The sequence below is a fragment of the Vespa mandarinia genome, chromosome 14 (assembly GCF_050613455.1).
Source record: "Vespa mandarinia isolate Hongniang chromosome 14, ASM5061345v1, whole genome shotgun sequence".
Classification (NCBI taxonomy): Eukaryota; Metazoa; Arthropoda; class Insecta; order Hymenoptera; family Vespidae; genus Vespa; species Vespa mandarinia.
In genome coordinates this window covers 1,177,501-1,200,000 of record NC_140823.1, presented here as the reverse complement: position 1 = coordinate 1,200,000, position 22,500 = coordinate 1,177,501, and the positions used below count along the sequence as shown (strand labels likewise).

General features: G+C 30.4%; 1 protein-coding gene across 1 annotated transcript in view; it reads right to left on the bottom strand.

Moving 5' to 3' along the window:
* Nucleotides 1–22,500, bottom strand: part of LOC118439950 (MAP/microtubule affinity-regulating kinase 3-like) — a 109,968-nt gene that overhangs the window by 54,456 nt on the left and 33,012 nt on the right. Inside the window, exons 2-3 of the mRNA XM_085661328.1 lie at nt 16,074–16,202; nt 7,209–7,375 (exon numbers count right to left, since the gene is read on the bottom strand). Coding sequence (XP_085517454.1) covers nt 7,209–7,375; nt 16,074–16,154 — 248 coding nt within the window. The 5' untranslated portion in view covers nt 16,155–16,202. The remainder of the gene's footprint in view (nt 1–7,208; nt 7,376–16,073; nt 16,203–22,500) is intronic.

Here is a 22,500-nt window from a genome sequence, read left to right as displayed (position 1 = left end):
CTATCATTATATTAATTTAATATTACTCGATTTAATATCATCTACATACAATCGGAAAGATATTCTTCATCGAATGTTTATCTTTTGATTATCGTATGACAATGTGAACCTTTATTTTGTTTTCATTTCTTCTGATGTCTCGTTCATTCGTTTTCTTTTTTTTTTTTTTCATTAGTTTATCACGTGACTTTGACTAAAGGAGATGACAGACGTCATATCAGTAACGTTTAGATCGTATTAGAGTAAACATCGTCGAAGCAAGATAGTCGAAAGTTTTCTCTAATGTTAAAGATATAAATAATTTATAATTATTATAAATCTTCATATATCAAATTAATATATAAATATTTACTTATATTTTCTTTTTCTTTTCCTTTTTTTCTTTTTTTCCTTTACTTTTACTAATTTCTATCTTCGAATAAAACGACAAACTGATAATAAAATGTAATATTGATTAACCTAATAAATTCGTCGTAGATAAATCGAATGGGGAAAAGGAAAGAAAGTATTTCGTACGAGTTTAGGATCGTTACAATATAATGAAAATAAGGGACATTCCTTGGGGTCAAGGTTGAATGCGCGCGCGAGCACTTCAGCAGAGCCAATTAAGCAGTCGTAAACCTGATTAGCGGAGGAAGCAGTTTGGACCGAAGGAGATAGCGTTGTGAGCTATCTCTGTGCGCCTTCAGAGTGTGTGTGTGTGTGTGTGTATGTGTGTGTGCTTGCGCGAGCGCTAACTTATAACGGCATAGAAGGATATACAGAGGCGTAAGTACTGTACTTTAGTGAGTAATCTGAGTGCTCGTGCCCATTAATGTCTAGCGAGATAGATACTTTGCCGTGTTATAATTTCTCTCTCTCTCTCTCTTTTTTCTCTTCTTTTTTTTTCTTCTTTTTTCCCATTCCACTTTTTTCCCATGAAAACCTAACTGAAAGACGTTGAAACTACTGACTTATCTTATATCATAACGGTAGAAATTTTTCGTCTTAAATTGTTATACTTCTTATTATTTTTGCATATTCTTTCTATTTCTTTCTCTATATATGTATCTTTCTTTTTTCATATATGTAATTAAGTATAAGAAGGATATTTTAATTAATTAATTAATTAAATAATTTATATATATATATATATGTATATATATATGTGTGTGTATGTGTATTTGATATTTTATATCTTTGTGTGTTTTTTCTTTTTTTTTTTTCTTTTTTTTTTTCTATAAATACTTATGTATATAAGTTAATAGATAAGTTGATATGGAATCAATATGTATAAGAATGTGTTAATTCTATTTGAATAATTTTCTATTTTTCCTGTTTAGATATTTAAAATGATAGAAATGATTTTAATTCGGTATATATATATATATATATATCTTCTCATTGTCGTTAAATAGAGCATTAGGAAAAGAAAAAAAAGAGATAGATACTGTCGTTAATTAATTAAAAACCGATTTATTACGTTGAAATCTACTTTCTTCTTTTTTTTTCTTTTTTTTTTTTTTAATTAACTACTAGATAACAAAGATTCAACGAATCACGTCGTGTCGGAAAATTATTATAAACAAAAAACATTTCAAAGAAACAAGTTTCAATAAATATATATATATATATATGTACCATTAAATAGAAATCCACTTCGCAAGAATATTAAAAAAAAAAAAAAAAAAAATTAAAAAAGAAAAAAGAAATGAAGAAGAAGTGGTAAAAGGAAGAAAAGAAAAAAACCCACGATTTATATCGTCTTTCCCGAAAGTACAATGAAAATGTAAAAAGTCTTAGGAATCGTCGTGAACAATTTTTCTCGAAAAGTAAAACTACGTCTGTTATAACATTTGTTCGGCTAACTTCCGACTTTTCCACTTTCTCAAAGAGCTCCTTCTTCCTTTTTGTAGTTCATAAAGACCCGATAAACTTCTCTCGGTTGTACTCGCAAGGAAACCGAAAGAATGAAAAAAAAAGAAAAAGAGAGAAAGGGTGAGAAAGAGTGAGAAAGAGTGAGAGTGAGAGTGAGAGAGAGAGAGAGAGAGAGAGAGAGAGAGAGAGAGAGAGAGAGAGAGCATATATCGGAAAACTGTAATCTCGGTTCGTTCGAGATTCGCCGGAAGTTGATACCCTTGGGCATCGAGGAGTAGCAACGTTCGCTTTGTCCGACAAATAATGGAAGAGCAAACCGGAGGCGTTCGTTGGAATTAAAACGAAAGGTTCAAGATATTCGGTACGGTCCTTTACGATGGAAGAGGGCTTAGCCGAGCAAAGGACCTTTCCCTTTTTTTCTTCTTCCCTTCTTTCCATCCTTCCTTCCTATTTTCCTTATTCTCTCCCTTTCTTCTTTCTTTCGTTTCTATTCTTCTTTCACTTTTTTTTTTATCATTCCTACATGCTCTCTCTTTCGAAAAAAAAAAAAAAAAGAAACAAAACTCGAAGTTCTTACGAGTAAAGAGAAAGAGAATAAGACTGAAATAGATAGAGAAAGAAAGATGGCGTGGAAGAGAGAGAGAGAGAGACAGAGAGAGAGAGATAGAGAGAGAAGAAGAAGAAGAAGAGAAATATAGAGATATAGAAGAAGAAAGGGAGTGAGAAAATTAGAGAGAACTAGAAAGAGAGAGAGAGAGAGAGAAAGAGAAAAAGAGAGGGGGACAGAGAGAGAGAGAGAGAGAGAGAGAGAGAGAGAGAGAATTATCGCCGGTCTACGTGAAAACGACGAAGCTGAACCGAACGAGGGAAAAGTACGGATCAATTATCCGCCTACCGAGGATCAGGATATTGGCTGCGTATCCTCATAAGAGGTACTGACTGGTCCTTACCACAAAGGATGAAAAAGAGAGAAAGAGATACTGTATAGAATATATACATACATATATATATATATATATATATATATACATACATATATATATATATATATATATATATATATATGTATATATTCTTTGAAAGCCATACTCTTGTATAGGAATAGAAAAATATCGAAAGGTCCCTTCTAATCTGGATCAACTCGGACACGAGTCCTTCGCGATATAGAGGAAACTCCTTGAAGGGTAGTCACGGGACGTTTCTATTTCGTACGAAGGATATCCGATTTCACGACTCGAGAATGTTTCCTTTGAGTTTCGTAATTCGGGAAGTAAAATGTGAGGATATATAATAGAAGGTATATAAAATCGATTTCTTCAGGAGAGTGATAGTTATCGTCAGATTAAATTAAATAAATAAATATATATATATATATATATATATATATATATATATATATAACGAGTCGTTGATTTTGAAAAGTGGTACGAGTGAGAAAATAATTAAAAGGTAATTCTTATTACAAATTAACGTAAAATTTATATTTTTCTTTATATTTTCTAGCATTTCTTTTTTATTTATATTTTTTAGCAATAATATAAAATGAATATCCTATATTTATACTATATGATATTATATATTTATGATGTCATATAGAGAAGATATTTTTCATTCCTTTTCTTTCCTTTCTTTCTTTCTGTTTTTTGTTTTTCATTTTCTCTTTTTCTCTTTTTTCTTTTTTTTTTTTTTCGTTACGTCAGCGACGCATTAAATTCGTATTTTTTTTTGCTTTCTCCTTCTTTTCTTTTGCTTTTTCTCTTTTTTCTTTCTTTTTTCTTGTTTTTTTTTTTTTTTTTTTTTTTTTTTTTTATTTGAAAAAAATTAAATCCCATCATCTTTTTCTCTTTTCTTTTCTTTTCGAATAACATGCAGTTCGATGGTTATGAAGTGTTATTTTGAATGATTTCAATTCTTTTCTCTTTTCTTTTTTTCTTTTTTACAAAACTTACTTTAATACGACGTTCGATAAATTCGACATTAGAGAATTGATCAATATCGTGATTAATATTCGTTCTAGATTATTTTTCTAATTTTGAGAATGTGAATTAAAAGCAAAATATACGAAGAGATTCTTAGTGATCTAACAGAAATAACGATTTTGGTGATCGCACAATGAGAAATATGAGAAAAATATCGCAATAGTACGTTTCGTTCTGAAATTCTTATTTTTATATACAAAAGAAAAAAAAAACATACATACATACATACATACATATGTTATCATTTATAACAGAAAAAAAGAGCGACTCATATTATGACCAATATTATTCTTAATAAATTTTACGATGATTCGTTTATTACATTATTCGTATCATTAATATCGGAAATTAATATTTTTATTATAAAATTATCGAATACATTTTATTAATGATATATATATATATATATATATATATATATATATATATATACAAACACATACACACACATAATATATATTATTAAAAAAAGTTATTATCGAGATGGAAAGAATAATTATTTATTAATAATAATTTTTTATTTAATATAAATATATATATATATATATATATATATATATATAAATATACACAATATATATTATTAGTAAATAATTATTCTGTCCAACGGGGGTAATTATATTTTAAAAATAATTTTTAGAAACGATCTAAAACGTGCGAATAAAAAGCGCACTGCAAGGATTGGAAGAAGGGCGAGGGAGAAGATCGAGGGAAAAGGGCAAGGGCGAAGGCGAAAGGGGGAGGTGGGCGATATCGTTTGCGATAATTTTTTTTTTCTTTTCTTAAACTCTGACACACAACCCTCACTGAGTTTGAACGTGAGAGAGACGATCTATCACCATCATCCGAGATTGAGAGTTTGCACTTTTGACGCGGAAGCAAACTACCGACGGGTGTATCGCATATTGTGTGTTGCCTGCTTTATATTCGCAAATCTCTTTTGAACGGCGCGACGGCGGCGACGTTGTTCAACTCTCGGCCTCGTTCGGGCGTCACGTGTTTCCCTTTATTACGGGATCGTTCGTTGCAAAGGCAACAACTTGGAGCCCTTCACCGGTGTTTCATAAACGCCCCTGAAAAATTTCCCTCTTACCGTCTTTTTCGTCGATTTTTTTACTTGTTTTTTTTTCTCTCTTCTTTTTCTTTCTTTCTTTTTGTTCTCTCTCTCTCTCTCTCTTTCTCTATCTATCTCTCTCTTTCACTCAATCTTTTTCTTTCTCTCTTTGTAGCTTTTCTTCCTTTTGAACTTCGAAGAAAATATCTCGTCGAACGATCATAGTATATAAATTATGTTATATTTAAACCTGTTTTTAATAAGCAAAGCATATGTTTTTCTTTTTTTTTTTCTTTTTTCTTTTTCTTTTAATCCAACAAAGAAAAAATAATAAGAAATCAAGAATACGATGCCGATTATTAAATGTTTATTATTAATTAATGAAGGATTTTTTTTTTTAAATCTAACGTGAAAATATATTATAATAATAATTTATAATTTTGTTAGAAATAATTTTGTTTGATAAAGTTTTTATTAAAGTATACAAATTCAAGAGAAAAAGAAAAACAAGAAAAAAAATTATATATATATATATATAATCTTCACGTATTTTTCATAATTGATGATACGTTTGTACATAATTATTTATTATTTTTCAAATAGATATAATGTGCATAAAATTGCGCGATTAAAATCACATTTTACGATAGATACTTGATTATTAAATACGATCAATAAAATAATTAGACTTTATTAACGAATTTGATCAATCCCTTTTTTTCTTATACTCGTTAGAAAAAGAAAAAAAAAAAAAGAAAAGAAATAAATAAGTAAATAAATAAAAATCCTACCGTCAATTTCATTCGATATTGTAGATAAAATAAATTCTCTTTTCTCCTGTAAATCGTTTACTATCTAATAATATTCAATAAAAAGATCGTCATAAAAGAGAAGATATCAAGACGAGTGGCAGCTGTTCGTAAAGTATATACACACACACATACACACACACACATATATATATATATGCATATATATACATACATAAATAGTAGTTCTAGAGTATGGTAATGACCGATTACGTACGTTTCCTACGTGTCACTAGAACTAACTATGTTCATGGAAACGAATATGCTACTTCTCAGAGAGATGATGAGAGTAATAAACTCAGAGCATCACGTACCGTAATTAATGGTCGTTAAAATGTAGTTGGTTTTGAAAATATATACAAGAGAGATATGAAACTCATGTTGCATCTTTTATACTCACACATAGTTTACACCTTCGTCTGGGTGTTGTTTGACACTGCGTGGGTAACCGTCCCACGTGTGTATATAAACAGTCAACTACATTACCTCTCTTCTTGAATTTCCAAACTCAACATAGAAAGTATTTCATTTCGATATTATATTACCTTGCATTGTCTCTTATCATTTTATATTATTATTATTTATATTTATTATTACATTTATTATATATCTTTATTAAAATTTCAATTTTTTTTTTGCAATATTTAATACATTATGATATTTCTTTATAATATCTCGTATAACTTTTTATTATTATTATTATTATTATTATTATTATTATTATTATTATTATTATTTAGTTTTATAATTATTTTTATTTGATATATCTATAAAATTTTGATTGACTTTATAATACATACTCATCGCTCTTTAATATTTTTCATAATTGAAAATAAAACACATTGGATTTCGATATTAAGAAATTACGTTCTATTTTTTCCCTTATAACTTTTTATAATAATAATAATAATTATTATTATTATTATGAAAAAATTATTGAATAATCATTTAATATGAAAACATACGAGAAAATTTCTTTTAAATAGTTTAAATTAAACTTACGATGGGAATGAACGATTATATAAATATATACGTATACAATTTCTTCTTTATAATTACGATGTCCAATATATTAATATTTAATAATTTAATGAAGAAAGAAAAAAAGAAAAAATGAAAGAAAATGTAAAAATCTTTTATTTTTAAATATATTCCTATATGAATGATATATGAAAGTACGAGGAGAACACAGATCGATGATGGATACATACATACACACACATACACATATACATACATACATATATATATATATATATATATATGTATACGTATACAGGTACATGGAAAAGGCTAGACGATGCGTCAGACCGAAGAATTAAATATTTGATCAGTAACTCGAAATAGGATAGACGAGGAGTAACGGTGGTACATCAAAACGGGATTATGATTTGAGGATGGGAATATACATATACATATACATATAGGTATATGAATACGTATATATACGTAGATATATACGTAGATATAACGTTGCTAGAAGATAAATAATTCTCTTTGCCGACTCACCGATGAACGATTCCCCTGGAGTGCATGTGTTTCAACGCACCGACCAGCTGTCTGGTGTAGAGCTTGGCGGTCATCTCATCGAGCATGCCGCTTGGTTGTTGCTTAATATGGGTGCACAGGTCGCCACCGGTTGCAAGTTCCATCACGAGGTAGTACACAGATCCGTACTGTGAACATGTTACACAAATTAACTATGACATTGACGTTTCACGAAGATCTCACTTTCTGACAGGTTTGAAATGGTACCAAGGACAATATAAAAAATTCTTTCCTTTTCTTTCATTTTTGTTTTCTTTCTTCCTTTTTTTTTCTTTTCTTTTCTTTTTTTTTTTTTTTCTTTTTTTTGCAAACTTCAATCGTTGGAAAAAATAATAGTTCGGACCTACGAAATTATTACTTCGACGGAAAATTTTTTATTATAATTATTTCTATCTCTCTCTCTCTCTCTCTCTCTCTCTTTCTCTCTTTCTGTGTCTCTCTTTTTCTATATATATATATATATATATATTTTTTTTCTTCATATACAATACATATACAATGTGTGATTATCTTCTTCGTTATTATTCGAACGTAAACAATGACGGTCGATTAAATCTTTCTTATTTTTAATTTTTAACATTTAATTTTTAATAATAATTAATACACGAGATATGTTTCATAATATTATACGATCGTGATACAGTGATACAGAAAAATAATGTATATATGTATATATATATTTGCGTTTATAAAAACGTGATTTTGAATAGGAATTTGAGAAAAGAAAAAAAAAAAAGAACAAATACTTTTTCTGTTTCCTTATATAATCAAGAATTGAGAATCGTAAAATAAAATTATGTATACACACACACACACACACATATATATATATATGTATATATATATATATATATATATATATATATCATAGATTAAAATAAATTATATCTTTCAAATGTTTTATCCGTTCTCAACGACAAAGGATGTAAAAAGTTTAGGAATAGTTAATTTCAATCCATTCGGACATATAATATAATCAAGAAGATAGGTATCCTTGAGTCCGCCCACTTTCTCGATACATTCGATAAAAAGTGATAAAAAGGATGCTGGGGAAAAATGAAATGTTGGCTTACGAAACTCTTTCTCTCTCTCTCTCTCTCTCTATCTTTTTCATTAGAAAGTCAATTCCACTGTACAGAGAGCGATCTCTTATTCCATTTGGCAAGTATATACTTCATACATTTTTCTATTTTGGCAAGTTTCACGAAGACGTTTTTTTCTTTTTTTTTTTTTTTTCCTTCTTTCGGCGTTCAACCGAGAAAAGATGGCACATCTTTCGCATATGTGCCGAGAAAGAGAAAGAGAGAAAGAGAGAAAGAGAGAGAGAGAGAAAGAGAAAGAGAGAGGGAGAGAGAGAGAGAGAGAGAGAGAGAGAGAGAGAGAGAGAGAGAGAGAGAGTGAACGATATTTTCTCCTACGGGATTCTGGGTACTTCAGTGAAGCTCGTACTCGCGTGCGTGCCATTTAAATCGAGCGGATAAAATTTATGGACAGAAATTGAATCGTATACGAGGGTCATATATCTTACGGTTTCGACATAATCCGATTAAACCCGCCGCGATCCCGATGAGAATGAAACACCCTTGCGTCATTGTGCCTTTATCGAAGAATACCGGTCATTATCGAATACACTTTTTAAAAGGGATGAGCAAATATCTGTTCTTTATTGTTTTCGATTCGTCAAGTTGAAGGAATTTGACAAATTATTGATAACCAAATTGATCTCAAATTTGTCAATTTTGAAGTTTGACTAAACCCATTGTTTTTTCTTTTATTTTCTTTTTTTTGTTTTTTTTTGTTTTTTTTTGTTTTTTTTTGTTTTTTCGTTACATTACCACGAAACATATCCGAGGATAAAGAAAATTCAAAAAAAAAAAAAAAAGGAAAAAAAAAACAAAACAAAACAAAACAAAAGGAAAACATTTATGTACACGTATTATATACCTGTTCGTACGTAAAGTATAATAAATTTTTGTACAATAAGATAGGAATAAAAAAAAAGACAAAGAAAAAGAAAAAGTAATTATGATATAATACATGTAATTTTGTAGCACGTTGTTTATATATAGTCGACAATAATCTATATATATATAGATAGATATGAAACCATAAAGATAACAGGAAAAAAAAATTACAAAAAGTTTAGTTGTATTCAAAACCCGAATAAAAAAAGATAACTAAAAATATAACTATAAAAGTTATATATTTCAAATGATAATTTTGACTAATGATAATTGTAAAACTGTAATACGTTCAATGTTTTCTTGTCCTATCTTTTGCAGTCCCCGCCCACTCCTACTATCTTTCTTTTCTTGTTCTTTTTTTTTTTTTTTTTTTTTTTAAATACTGATTATTTTAAAAATATTCGATTTCGTTTTCCAACAAAAACTTATTCGAGACGAGAATGCACACGCGTTATTGTTTTCCCCAGCTTTTATCAAAATGATCGATCGTGCTCGTTCTTTAGGATTAAACAGACTCGACAATTTCGTTTGATGAATCGATTCGCAATATCGTAAACGGCATTAAGTCATTGAAATTGGGTCGTTCGTTGAACGACAAATGACAGTACTTTTGTATAATAATAATAATGACAATACTTGTATAATAAATAAATGACAGTACTTTAATAATAATAATAATAATAATAATAATAATAATAATAATAATAATAAAAATGATGATGATAACGATGATAATAATAATAATAATGATGATGATAATGATGATAATAATGATGACGATGATAATAATGATGATGATGATGATGATGATGATGAACAATTGTTAATAATAAAAATAATCATTATCATCATCATCATCATTATCATTATCATTATCATTATCATTATCATCATCATCGTCATCGTCATCGTCATCGTTATCACAAAGATTGGATAATGAATATTTATCGTATCTCTTCTTTATATTAAACATTATTTATACTTTCTTTACTTCGTTAATATTTTTTTTTTTTTTTTTAATTTTTTTGTTAATTCTTTTTGATATATCTTGAAGACTGTAGCTTATGGTAGAGAGATATCGTTACTGATTGTAACCCATAAAACGAGAAAGGACGAGAAAATGTATCTTGCGTGTTTTATGCAGTCACAGATGCTGCGAAGGATCCAAAAACGAATATCGAAGAAAAGAAAGAGAGAAAGAGAGAGAGAGAGAGAGAGAGAGAGAGAGAGAGAGAGAGAGAAAGAGAACTCCAAACGATTTGTATCTCTTGTAATAAAGATTACGATACGTGAATATGGAATAGATATTTATTTAGATGAAATTGAGAACTATAGATTTTATTCAATTTGGCAAAGGAAAAAAAGAAAAGAAAAAAAGAAAAAAAATAAAATAGTTATACACGCATTCTCTTTTTTTTTTATCGTGTAACACATGCCTTATATATATATATATATACACATATTTGTTTTATTTTGTTTCGTGTTCTTTTTTGTTTCGTTCTCTTTTTTCTTTTTTTTTTTTTTTTTGTTATATCCCATCGAATCGTTTGATCTTCCCTTCCTCTCGTTTTCCTCGTTTTTCTCCAATTTCAACGTGTGTTACGTTCCGTCGATAGACGCCTAAGGGCATAGAACGTCGACGAGATCTAATTAATTTTCGGAAACTGACCTCCCTGTCCAGAATCCTGTCGAGTTTGCGTTATATTACCCTCGGAATATTGAATTACCTATCTCGGCGAATAACATTGACGTTCGCATTCATCAAGAATTTCATTTGACGAATAATCCAACATTGAAGAGAATTTTTCTATGGACGTTGATCATTAATCTCTTTTTATCTTCGTCTATATCTCTATCTCTATCTCTATAATCTATTTTCTTTCTGAAAAAATGAATCGACAGACAGCCGAGAGAAATGAAATTTTTCAAACGCCATATAAGCATTTTACAAGTTATACGATGCTTGTAAAATAAATCTTTGAAAAATTTCATTTTTATTATTTAAGGATTATCGAGAAGAAATTTAAACATCGTGTATCTCGTAAGGATTTCGTTTTCGTTTTTTTTTTTTTTTTTTTTCTAAACGCGTTAATGAACTTTGTAATATACATTAGTATAAATAAATAATATAGATTGAATGATATTTCAAAAATTTCTGTAAGTAATAAATTATACAATTGAAAATAAAAAATGATAATTAATATATCTGTATACCAAATGTGTGTGTGTGTGTGTGTGTGTATATATATTAAAATATATCAGATAAATATATTAATTGATATAAAAAAAAATACAAATACCCAATACCAAAAATATAATAATATGGATCAAATAAAGATAATAATTTATATAAACAAAATTACAATATTATAATAATAAGTTATTAATCAACATTTCAAAATCTGCGAACTATAAGCTATAATGAAAATAAATCAATGATAATATATTTATTATTTTAGATTTCTAGTGTCGAAAATAAATATAAAAAACAACAACAACAACAACAATAACAACAATAATAATAATAATAATAAATTTGATGAACGTATAAATGTAGAAAAAGTTCGTCTGAAAAGTATAATCACATATTATTATGAATACACATTATTATTAACATAATGTAATTGTTTCTTTAATTGTGTGATAAAAAATAACAATTCTGTCAGATATAGGGAGAGCTATACGTAAAAGTGTACGTATATAGATATGTAAAAAAAGAAAAAAAAAAAGAAAAAAAAAGGACAGAAAGAAAGAAATAAAAAAAAAGAGAAATAACCATACAAAGACTTCCATTCTTGCACAGATATATATATATATATACATATCTGTGTATTAAAAAAAAAAATAACACACACACACACACATAAACAAGATGTAGAGTGAGCTTAATTAGAAAGGTTCATTGTAAAAATGCACGTCACGAGCGAGGAGTTTGTACGAGCAGGCATCCGTAAGATGAGGCAAAGATGGGCCGGTAATGACACTTCGAATTTGTACTACGGGTTGACAAGCCCGATTCAACATAGAAGCGTTTTCACTGTCGTTATTAACCATGCTGCGTGTATAGTACGCGCTTGCTTTTTTAATCTCTACTGCTTTGCACCCGATCTTTCTCATCTCCCTCATCTCTCCTTTTCTCTCTTATTCTCTCTCTTTCTCTCTCTCTTTCTCTCTCTCTCTCTCTGTCTCTTTCTCTCTTTCACTCGTTCGCTCGCTTGCTCTCACCTCATCCTCCTTCACCTTTTGACCCCTTCCGAATGAAAGAGCTCACGAGGCAGCTTTTTTCTCTTTACTCTTTCCTTCCACTCACTCATTCACTCACTCACTCACTCACTCACTCACTCACTCACTCACTCACTCACTCAGTCACTCGCTCTCTCTCTCTCTCTCTTTCTCTCTTTCTCTTTCTCTTTCACTATTGGACCCTCGACTTTCAGGGTAGCAGCAGATGTAGCTTCCCAGGGTAGTACGAGCAGGGGTTGTTACTCGTCGAAAGGGTTTCCATCGAAGTTCACGAGCAAGAAAGACAGAGAGAAAGATAGAGGAAGCAAGAGAGAGAGAGAGAGAGAGAGAGAGAGAAAGAGAAAGAAAGATTACATATATGCGTATATTAGAGAAAGAGAAAGAGAGAAAGAGAGTATGTATATATGTGTGCGTTAGTTAGTTAGAGAGATAGAGAACGCGTATATACGTAAAAGAAAGAGTAAGTGAATGTGTAATATAAAACAGAAAGAAAGAGAGAGTAAAAGAGAAAGAGAGAGAGAAAGAGAGAGAAGGAGAAAGAGAAAGAGAGAAAGAGGGAAAAGGAGAGGCTTGGCACCCTTTGCACCCACGACGAGCAAGGGGTTGGAATATTCTTTTAATTACGGAGGTAATTTCCGCGAGGTTCGCTGCAGCGCGGTCAAACAATGCGCTTAGCCCTTATACCAGAGGAACGAACGAATTGCAAGCCCGGTTTGCGACAGCCGCGGCAGCGCCCATGGATAACGAACACCGCTCACGGTCTTTCGCCCTCTGAGCTCACGATAAAAAGGCCTGTTTCTAAATCCCTCTCCTTCTACTTCTCTCCTATTACATCTTTCTCTCTCTCTCTCTCTCTCTCTCTCTCTCTCTCTCTTTCCTCTCTTCTTCTCTTCTTTGGATTCTATTCGTGTGTAAAAATATTGTAGGTAACGTGCCGGCGCACCCGTTTCGACGTTCATTTCGTGACGTCTTCGTCCTTCGTGTATAACCTTGTATAAGATAATCAAAATCTCCTAAAACTAAAAATAAATATTTTTTTTTTTTGCTGGTAAATTCTTTTAACGTTTATCGCACAAAAATAAACGTTAAGATATGATTCGAACGATTTGTTTGTTCTTTTTCTCGTCTCTTCTTTTCTCTTTCTTTCTTTTTCCTATCTTTTCTTTCGTTCTTCTTTCTGTTTTTTGTTTCTTTTTCTTTCTTTCTTTCTTTCTTTCTTTCTTTCTTTCTTTTTCTTTTTCTTTTTCTTTTTTTTTTTTTTTTTTGATCGCTAAGATAATCGCTAAGATATTAGGAGGCGAAAAGTTTCTCAATCATTTCTCGAGCCTTTCTTATGGAATATTTCGAAGGGTCGCATTACAGCGAGAATAATAATTCAATTATGATACTTGATAAATTCATATAGAACATATTTTATTTATTTGCGAGTATATACGTTATTATTTAAGATTGTAGTTTATTGTAATTAACAAAAGTATCATATCATATGCGTTTATGATATATATAATATTTGCTCTTTCTCTTTTTTCTTTTCATTATTATTATTATAAGTATAAAATGCATTCGATTGATCCCAATGTCGATCAATTTTTTGATATAAATAAAGAGATATTATCTAACGATAATATTATTTTAGATTAAAAATATGTATATACGTAATATACATATATTTATATTCTCAAAATATTATGGAATAAGTATAATATAAATATACTATGTAACATAACTTTTCCATTGCTTTTCCTTCTTTTTTTCTTTTTTTTTTTTAATCTGACAAAAAATAAATCCTTCGCGATTGACGAGCGAACAATTGATCTTTTGTCAAAAAAAAAAAAAAAAAAAAATAAAAAGAAAGAAAAAAAAAATAAAAACAAAACAGAAAACTCAATCAAACATAAATATATATAATATAAATGATCGTATAATAATTTAAAAGTTCAAAGTATCGATTAATATGTCGACTTTAATTCTACGTAATACTATAGCATTAATTTTCTCTTATGTAAATTCGTAATTCGTGATAGAACATAGTGTATTAGATTTTATGATGTAAATTACTTATAGAAAGAAAAGAAAAAGGTAGACAAAGAGAAAGAAAGAGAAAGAGATTTGCAAAGTTATCTGATCGACGTGTTAACAAAAAAAAAAAAAAGAGAAAAAAAAAGAAAGAAAAGCCAAGAGAAAGGAGAGAGAAAGAGGAAAAAGAAAGGAAAAGAAGAGAGAGAGAGAGAGAAAAAAGAGAAAACGTCGAAAAGCTGCGCGTGAGAAGAGATACGCTTGGAAAGGAGGAATAGCTTTAAACGGTAGTTAGAAAACAGGTTCTTGATCGTAATTACCGTCGCACGTCGGCCCTCTCGAATATCATTACTCTATTTAAACGACGAAGAAGAGAAGCAGGAAGCGAATGGTGACTTAATTAACGCGAGCGTTCGCGCGAGCGCGCGTACGCGCACGCATGTCAAAGTAACTCGATTTACAGGTATACATGGGCGTATTATATGCATACTACTACGTACATAGTTATTATATACATAGGTTTGTAACGCGTTACTACATTTTGAACAAGTAACTCAGGTCGACATTTTAATGCGTCCCCAAAGAAGAACAAGAAGAAGAAGAAGAAGAAGAAGAAGAAGAAGAAGAAGAAGAAGAAGAAGAAGAAGAAGAAGAAGAAGAAGAAAAAGAAGAAGAACAAGAAGGAGAAGATTTAATGCAAGAACGATTTTTCGTTCAAATTAAAAAGATATCGATTGATACGTACGAATTAAAAAGATATCGATTGGATACGATCATATCGTTCGAACGAAATGAATTTGCATTGGTGATAGTATGAAAAAAAAAAAAAAAAAAAAAAAAAACAAAAAGAACAAGAAGAAAAAGAAAAACATTCATTCGCATCATTCGTTTTACATTTATTTTTATATTGTATAATTAACAAATAAATGTAGTGATCGCCTTTTGCTTACGACGACGAAAAATGTGCGTGTTTGTTTGTTTGTTTGTTTGTTTGTATGTGCGTGCGTACGTACGTACGTGCGTGCGTGCGTGCGTGCGTGCGTGCGTGCGTGCATGAATGCTTGCGTGCGTGCCTGTGTTTTCCCATTTTGAATTCTCCCTTTAAACCCCCGAGAGGTTTATAAATTCAGTTAAATGGCACGTTTAATTAAAGCCTGAAAGATGGATCATCCCTCTTGGGTGGCGTTAACTGGCTCTGCGGCTGGCGAAATTTTAGGAGGTTACCGATTTGTCATAGAGTTCTGACGAGATAGAAAGAAATAAAGAGAGAGAGAGAGAGAGAGAGAGAGAGAGGGAGAGAGAGAGAGAGAGAAGGATGAGGATGAAAAAGAGAGAGAGAAGGATGAGGATGAAAAAGAGAGAGAGAAGGATGAGGACGAAAAAGAGAGATGGAAAAAGAGTCTTGAAAGTTTCATAACACGTGATCCCATGATCTATATCTATATCACAGTACACTTAATTACAGTAACACCGTAAACGGATTGATTGTCGTAAAAAAAAAAAAAGAAAAAAAAAAAAAGAAAAAAAAAAAAAGAAATTCTTTTTTCTTTTTTTTTTTTTTTTTATTTCTTGCTTTTTATCTCTTTCATAAATATCCAATCACCTGAATCGTTTCGTAGAGTCTAACGATACTCGGATGTTGCAACATCGATAATAGCTTAGCCTCACGAGTTAAATTCTTCATTACGTAATCCTGCCGGCCATGTTGGGTATCGATTATCTTCACTGCCACCTGTCAAAAGAAAAAACGAGAAAGAAAAGACGTTAATGCCGTACAAAAATTGAAGCGTTTCTTTTTTTTTTTTTTTTCTTAATCATACCGACCGACATTTTTTTTTTCCCCACTCCCCTTTACGAATCGACTTATTAAAAGGAACGTACAAAATCATCGATAATCAATCGTATTAACATATATCTAAATCCGACAAGGATAAATATCGTTGGTTTATTTACGATAGTAAAATTCAATAAAATATACATTTTATTTATAACATGTATCCTAATACGTACGTATATCCTAATGGTATGGAGGGGAAGAAGGAATGGGAGAAGGGGTGGGAGGAAAGAGAATGTTTTAAAAGATCTATCACTTTTCTATTATCTGTATATCTATCTCTAGGTATATGTTTCTTCTTGAATTGGCAGGGGAAAGTATCAAGTACCTTCTATATGCCCTTTATGAAAGGCACATCGAGCCACTTTCTGAACGCGATAAAGCGAATACCTTGGGATTCGTATATGTTAAGACAAGTTTCAATATAAAGGAGAGAGGGAGAGAGAGAGAGAGAGAGAGAGAGAGAGAGAGAGAAAGAGAGAGAGAGAAAGGCAAGGAAAAAGGAAGCTGCCAAGTCTCTCGTCCCTTTGATCCATGTTAAGGGCTTGAGGCGGTAATTCGTGCTAGGCAAAGCGATCGAAACGATGGACTTTGTGGCTCGTCACCTATCTCTCTCCATCTCTCTTTCTCTCTATCTATCTATCTATCTGTATATCTATCTATATATATATATATATATATATATATATATATATATATATATATATGTATATATATATCCTTCCGTTCCTTCTCTCTCAACGCTCCATCGGTTTCACGCTAAGGGAGGAAAGCGTAACGATGGATTATATTGGACGGTTTGGGATTATGCGCGCGCCGGAATGCAAATTAAGCCTGTGCCTGGGTACCTTCGAGCTATTCAAGACAGACTGTGAGATATATAGAGACGAAGTTATAGAAGGAAAGAGCTTTTGCAAGTTTCTATCGAATTTCACGTAAATGCGAATATTTATTGCGAGTATACGATGGATTATCATTTTTAATGGAAATTTTAATTTACCCTTTATCTATCTTTCTCTCTATATCTTTCAACTCTTTCTATATTTCTCATGTCTATTTGCAATGATAATATATCGTACTTTTTGAAATATAAACATTTTACATTAGATATACTTGATATAATTAATTAAATATAAATATTAATATTAATTCGTGATATATATATATATATATATTCTTTTTTTTCCTCAAATCTTTTAGTAATTAATTATATTGAATGTACAAAATGCTTATTGTATTTATATTTAATAATTGATTAGAAAGACAATAGAAATATAATATATACTTTGATAATTTTCAAAATTAATCGCATAATTAATCCCATAGAAACGAATTATCTAACCACGCGAAGAATAATAGCCGATCGTTAACGAGTTAACTCGATTACGCACGATCGGGAAACTTTCAGGAAACTACCGACGAAGTTAATCTTATGATAAATTGATAATGTCGATCTAAGCGAACTAAGTACTTTTCACTTTAATGCGATACAAATATATATATATATATATATATATATATATATATATATATATATATATACAGCTAAACGTTATGATTTCAATACGTCGACAAACCGTAGAAGAGTTTCTTTAAAAGAGAACTTTTATTTCGCATTATCAAAAGTTTGAAGGAACACGCGGACGCGTTAACGTTATTCCGCAGGACGACCCAAGCGAGTTATCGATCATACATGGATCATTACCTAAAAGCGTTTCTCTCTCTCTCTTTCTCCCTCCCTATCACTCTCTCTCTCTCTCTCTCTCTCTCTCTCTCTCTATTTTCTCTCTGTACGCGCGTTAAACTCGAACCAAGCTGGTGGAAACGATATCTTTCCTGTCAAAGACACGAAACGGACGTCGTATACTGAAATGGCGTTGATTTTTCAATAGCTTCGATCTCTCTTACTCTCTCTCTCTCTCTCTCTCTCTCTCTCTCTCTCTCTCTCTCTCTTACTCTTTATTACTATTCTAGAACAGTTTTCTAACACCCATAAAGTAAACCTTATCGATTATAACTTTGAAAGAGAAAAAGAGGGAGAGGGAGAGGGAGAGGGAAAGGGAGAGAGAGAGAGAGAGAGAGAGAGACCTTTCATATACCTATTAAACCTGAAAGGATCTTAATTTATACCCTTTTGCATCTTTATAACAGCTTATCCTGTCATAGTGTTAAATATATAAACCTAATAAGATTAGAAATTTTCTTTGAATTTATTCTTAGAATAATACGTCGTTTAACGAGCTTTCATTTCTCCAGTAAAGAATAAAAAAAGATCATTTTTATTACTTCATGTTATTATTATAATTTCATAGATTTATTTATATGGTATTAAAATATATGATATTAACAATCCGAATATTTTGTATATTTATATTTTATATACTAAGAATATGTTTCTAATATATGTATATATGTATATACATAATAATACTATTAGAAATGTTCTTGGAATTTATTCTTAAAATACATAAAATCATTTATAAATCTCTAATTTTTCATAAAAGTGATAAAATAATAACGTTTTTTACTTCATGTATATTATTATTTTTAAAAATTTATATAAAGCATTAATCATCAACTCCTAATATTTTATATATATATTTTATATATATATATATATATATATATATATATATATCTTTTCCTTTCTTATTTTCACATCATTATCTAATATATACACTTAATAGGATTAAAAATGTTCTTTGAATTTATTTTTAGAATACGTCATTTACCGCAACTCTCATTTTTTCGTAAAATAATGAAATAATAACCCTTTTAATGTTTATAATAATGATTATTATTATTATTTTTAAAAATTTGTATATTATTAATCATACTCGTAATATTTCGAACAACATTGATTATATATATATATATATATATATATATATATATATATAATTAATATTACTAGAAATACTCTTTGATATAATTCTTAAAATACGTCATTTATCGATCTCTCACTTTTCTCACAAAGTGATAAAATAACAATTAAATTATAATAATCATATATACATATAATAAAATCAAAGAAAATCTTATACTTAAAAATAATGCAGATATTATTCAATTTCTCTCAAAACAATGCATCTTTATAAATATTATAGTGTGTACGTCTGTACCATTAACAATAATCTTTTAATCTTATATTTTACATCATTTATACCGCTTATAGATACGTACATATCTATCTATCTATTTATCTATCTAAAACTACATACATACATCTATATATATATATATATATATATATATATATATATATATATTTTGCACTTCTGACAAGGGTGTTTCGCAGTTTAGCGGTACGTTTCGTTTCAGGAATGGGGAACGTTTCCGTCCTATGGAATTTTATGTCCTCGAGCTTCCAGGTCTCGGGAGCACCCGACAACAGATCGCATATCATTAGCGGTGGAGGAGGCAACGCGTATTCCCTTTGATCTTACTCCGCCGCTTTCCAAGCGAGAAAGAGAAGAGAAAGGAAAGGATAGGGAGCGAAGGGAGAGGAAGTAGGAAAAGGGACAGTGAACGAGTAGGAGAGAGAGGAAAGAGAGAGAGCGAAAGAGAGAGAGAGAGAGAAGAGAGAAATAGGAAGAGGAAAGTGCGCATGCTCGCTTCGCGCACTGTCTTCTTCTTCTTCTTCGAAAGAGAAAGAGAGAGAGAGAGAGAGAGAGAGAGAGAGAGAGAGAGAGAGAGAGAAGTATGGTACGATGGTTGGTTGTGCGTTGAGCTTAAGGTATGCCTGACAGCCTCCCCAAATGATTTGTGGCGCCCTTCGCCAGATACAAGATACTAATTCTTCGGGTGCTGTCAGTCGTCGAGCTACCGTTCGCCACCGCCAATTCTCTTATTCTTATTCTTATTTATATTCTTCTTTTTTCTTCTTCTTCTCTCTCTCTCTCTCTCTCTCTCTCTTTCTCTCTCTCTCTCTCTGACTCTCTTTCTCTCGCTCTTTTTCTCTCTGTCTGTCTCTCTCTCTCTCTCCCTCTCTCTCTCTCTCTCTCTCTGTCTATCTATCTGTCTTCTCTATCTCTATCTCTCTTTCTATCTCTGTCTCCGTCCCATTCATTCTTCATTCATTCTTACGTCTTCCTTTCTCTCTTTTCATATCTCTATCCTTGTTAATCTTAAATATTTCTCCATCCTCATACAAGCATATCCTTATCCTTAAGGATAATATAACTTACTAGATAGTTGCATTTAGTTACAGCTTCGTTTAAAACGATCATTTCTTATTCCTTTCTCTTGTACAGTTAAAGCTTTATAAAGAGTTTTATAGATTTTTAAATAAAGCGTGAATTTTAGATTATATTATCGTGAATGTTAGAAATGTCGACGTTGGAAAAGGATCCAAAATAGATCGTAAATAAGAAGAGAGGAAGGGAGGGGGGTGGGAGGGATGGAATGACAGAATCCAACGATAAACAAAGTTTTACATATCCCATTGATGTTAAACTATACATATATATATGTATATATATATATATTTTTTTTTTACTCTACTGTGATGTTATAGTTAAACGAAATGGATGAAGACATTAACGCCTACGCATTTTGTCTAAACATCGCTTGTAGAACGACACTGGATTCATCATTACCACCTACGATCGAATTTGTCGATTCTGTTGGACGTATATATATATATATATATGTGTGTGTGTGTGTGTGTGTGTGTGAGTACGTGTGTATGTGTGTGTGCGTATATTAAAATTCACGTCGTGTATTTAGATAATATAAACCAACGATGACTTCTCTCATTTCCTTTTCACGAGGATTTTCATTCTACGTATTACATTTTACGGATTTTTCATTTTTTCTTCTTTTTTTCTTAAAAAGAAAAATGTAAAAAATGAAACGTTCATTGATTAGAAAAAAATGTTTGTTATTTATAATATATATATATATATATATATATATATATATATATATATATATATATAAACAATATTTTTAAAAAAATTTGTTCGATGACAATTAAAATAAATCTTATCAGTATTTATAATAAAATATCGATACGTAATACGAATATAGGGGATCATAAGCGAACATACAATTAATTATTCGTATTTATTGAGAAGGAAGAAGGATAAAAAAAAAAGGAAGAAAATAAATATAAAGAAATCATATCTATCTGTACGATAGGGAATCTTTGATTTTACGAAAAGAAAAAAGAAAAAGAAAAATTTTTTTTTTTTTTTTTTTTCTTTAATTAGACAAAAGTAAAACGTGACAAAAAGGCTTCGGAGAATTTTCGATGCGTGTCCGAATAAATACTTTGTTTATAATTAAAAAAAAAAAGGAAAAAAGAAAAAATAAATGAAGGGAAAGTAAAGAGAGAGAGAGAGAGAGAGAGAGAGAGAGAGAGAGAGAGAGAGAGAGAGAGAGAGAAATGAAAAAAGCAATGAAACGACAAAATAGTCAGATAAATGATAAAGCGTGGAATTTTATGGAGTGAATTTTCTACGATTTAAAAGACATTATTCGTTCGTGAACGAATAAGCAAGGAAAACAGAAAAGGAGCCGACACTCGCGTAATAACATCCGCGAAAGGCATATTAAGGTATCCATTTTAGAGATCGCATAGAAACGAATGTTTCTGCGTGGGTCGAGATATATGAGCGGGTCGTGGTTATCCTTTGGAGCACGTCTCTTTTCCTTCTCTCTTTTTAATCTTCTTTCTTACGCGTACGAGCACACACGTGTAACTCCTTGTATGCTTTGACCTACTCGAGGTCAAACTGAATAAAAGAGAGAGATAGAAAGAGAGAGAGAGGGAGAGAGAGAGAGAGAGAGAGAGAGAGAGAGAGAGAGAGAGAGAGAGAAAGAGAAAATGTATGTACATAAGTCGCACGAACCCCTTTGGAACCTCGGACACGTCTCAACTCACCGGCCATTTTTTTAACCCTTTATAATCCCAATTCTTTCTTTTTTCTTTTTTTTTTTTCCTTTCTTTCGTAGATCCATAAAAAATTACATATAATGCGAATCTTATAACAAAAGGATACTGATTATAATATAATAAAACATTATATTATTATTGTTATAATATTAGGAAAATGTTATAATTTGGGTAATGTATATGATTAGTATTCCTCAGTATAGTATATTAGATATTAAAAAGGTATATATATATATGTGATTTATTATATAACTTGTTTATTGTTAATCATATCGCTTATTGTATACGATTATATTA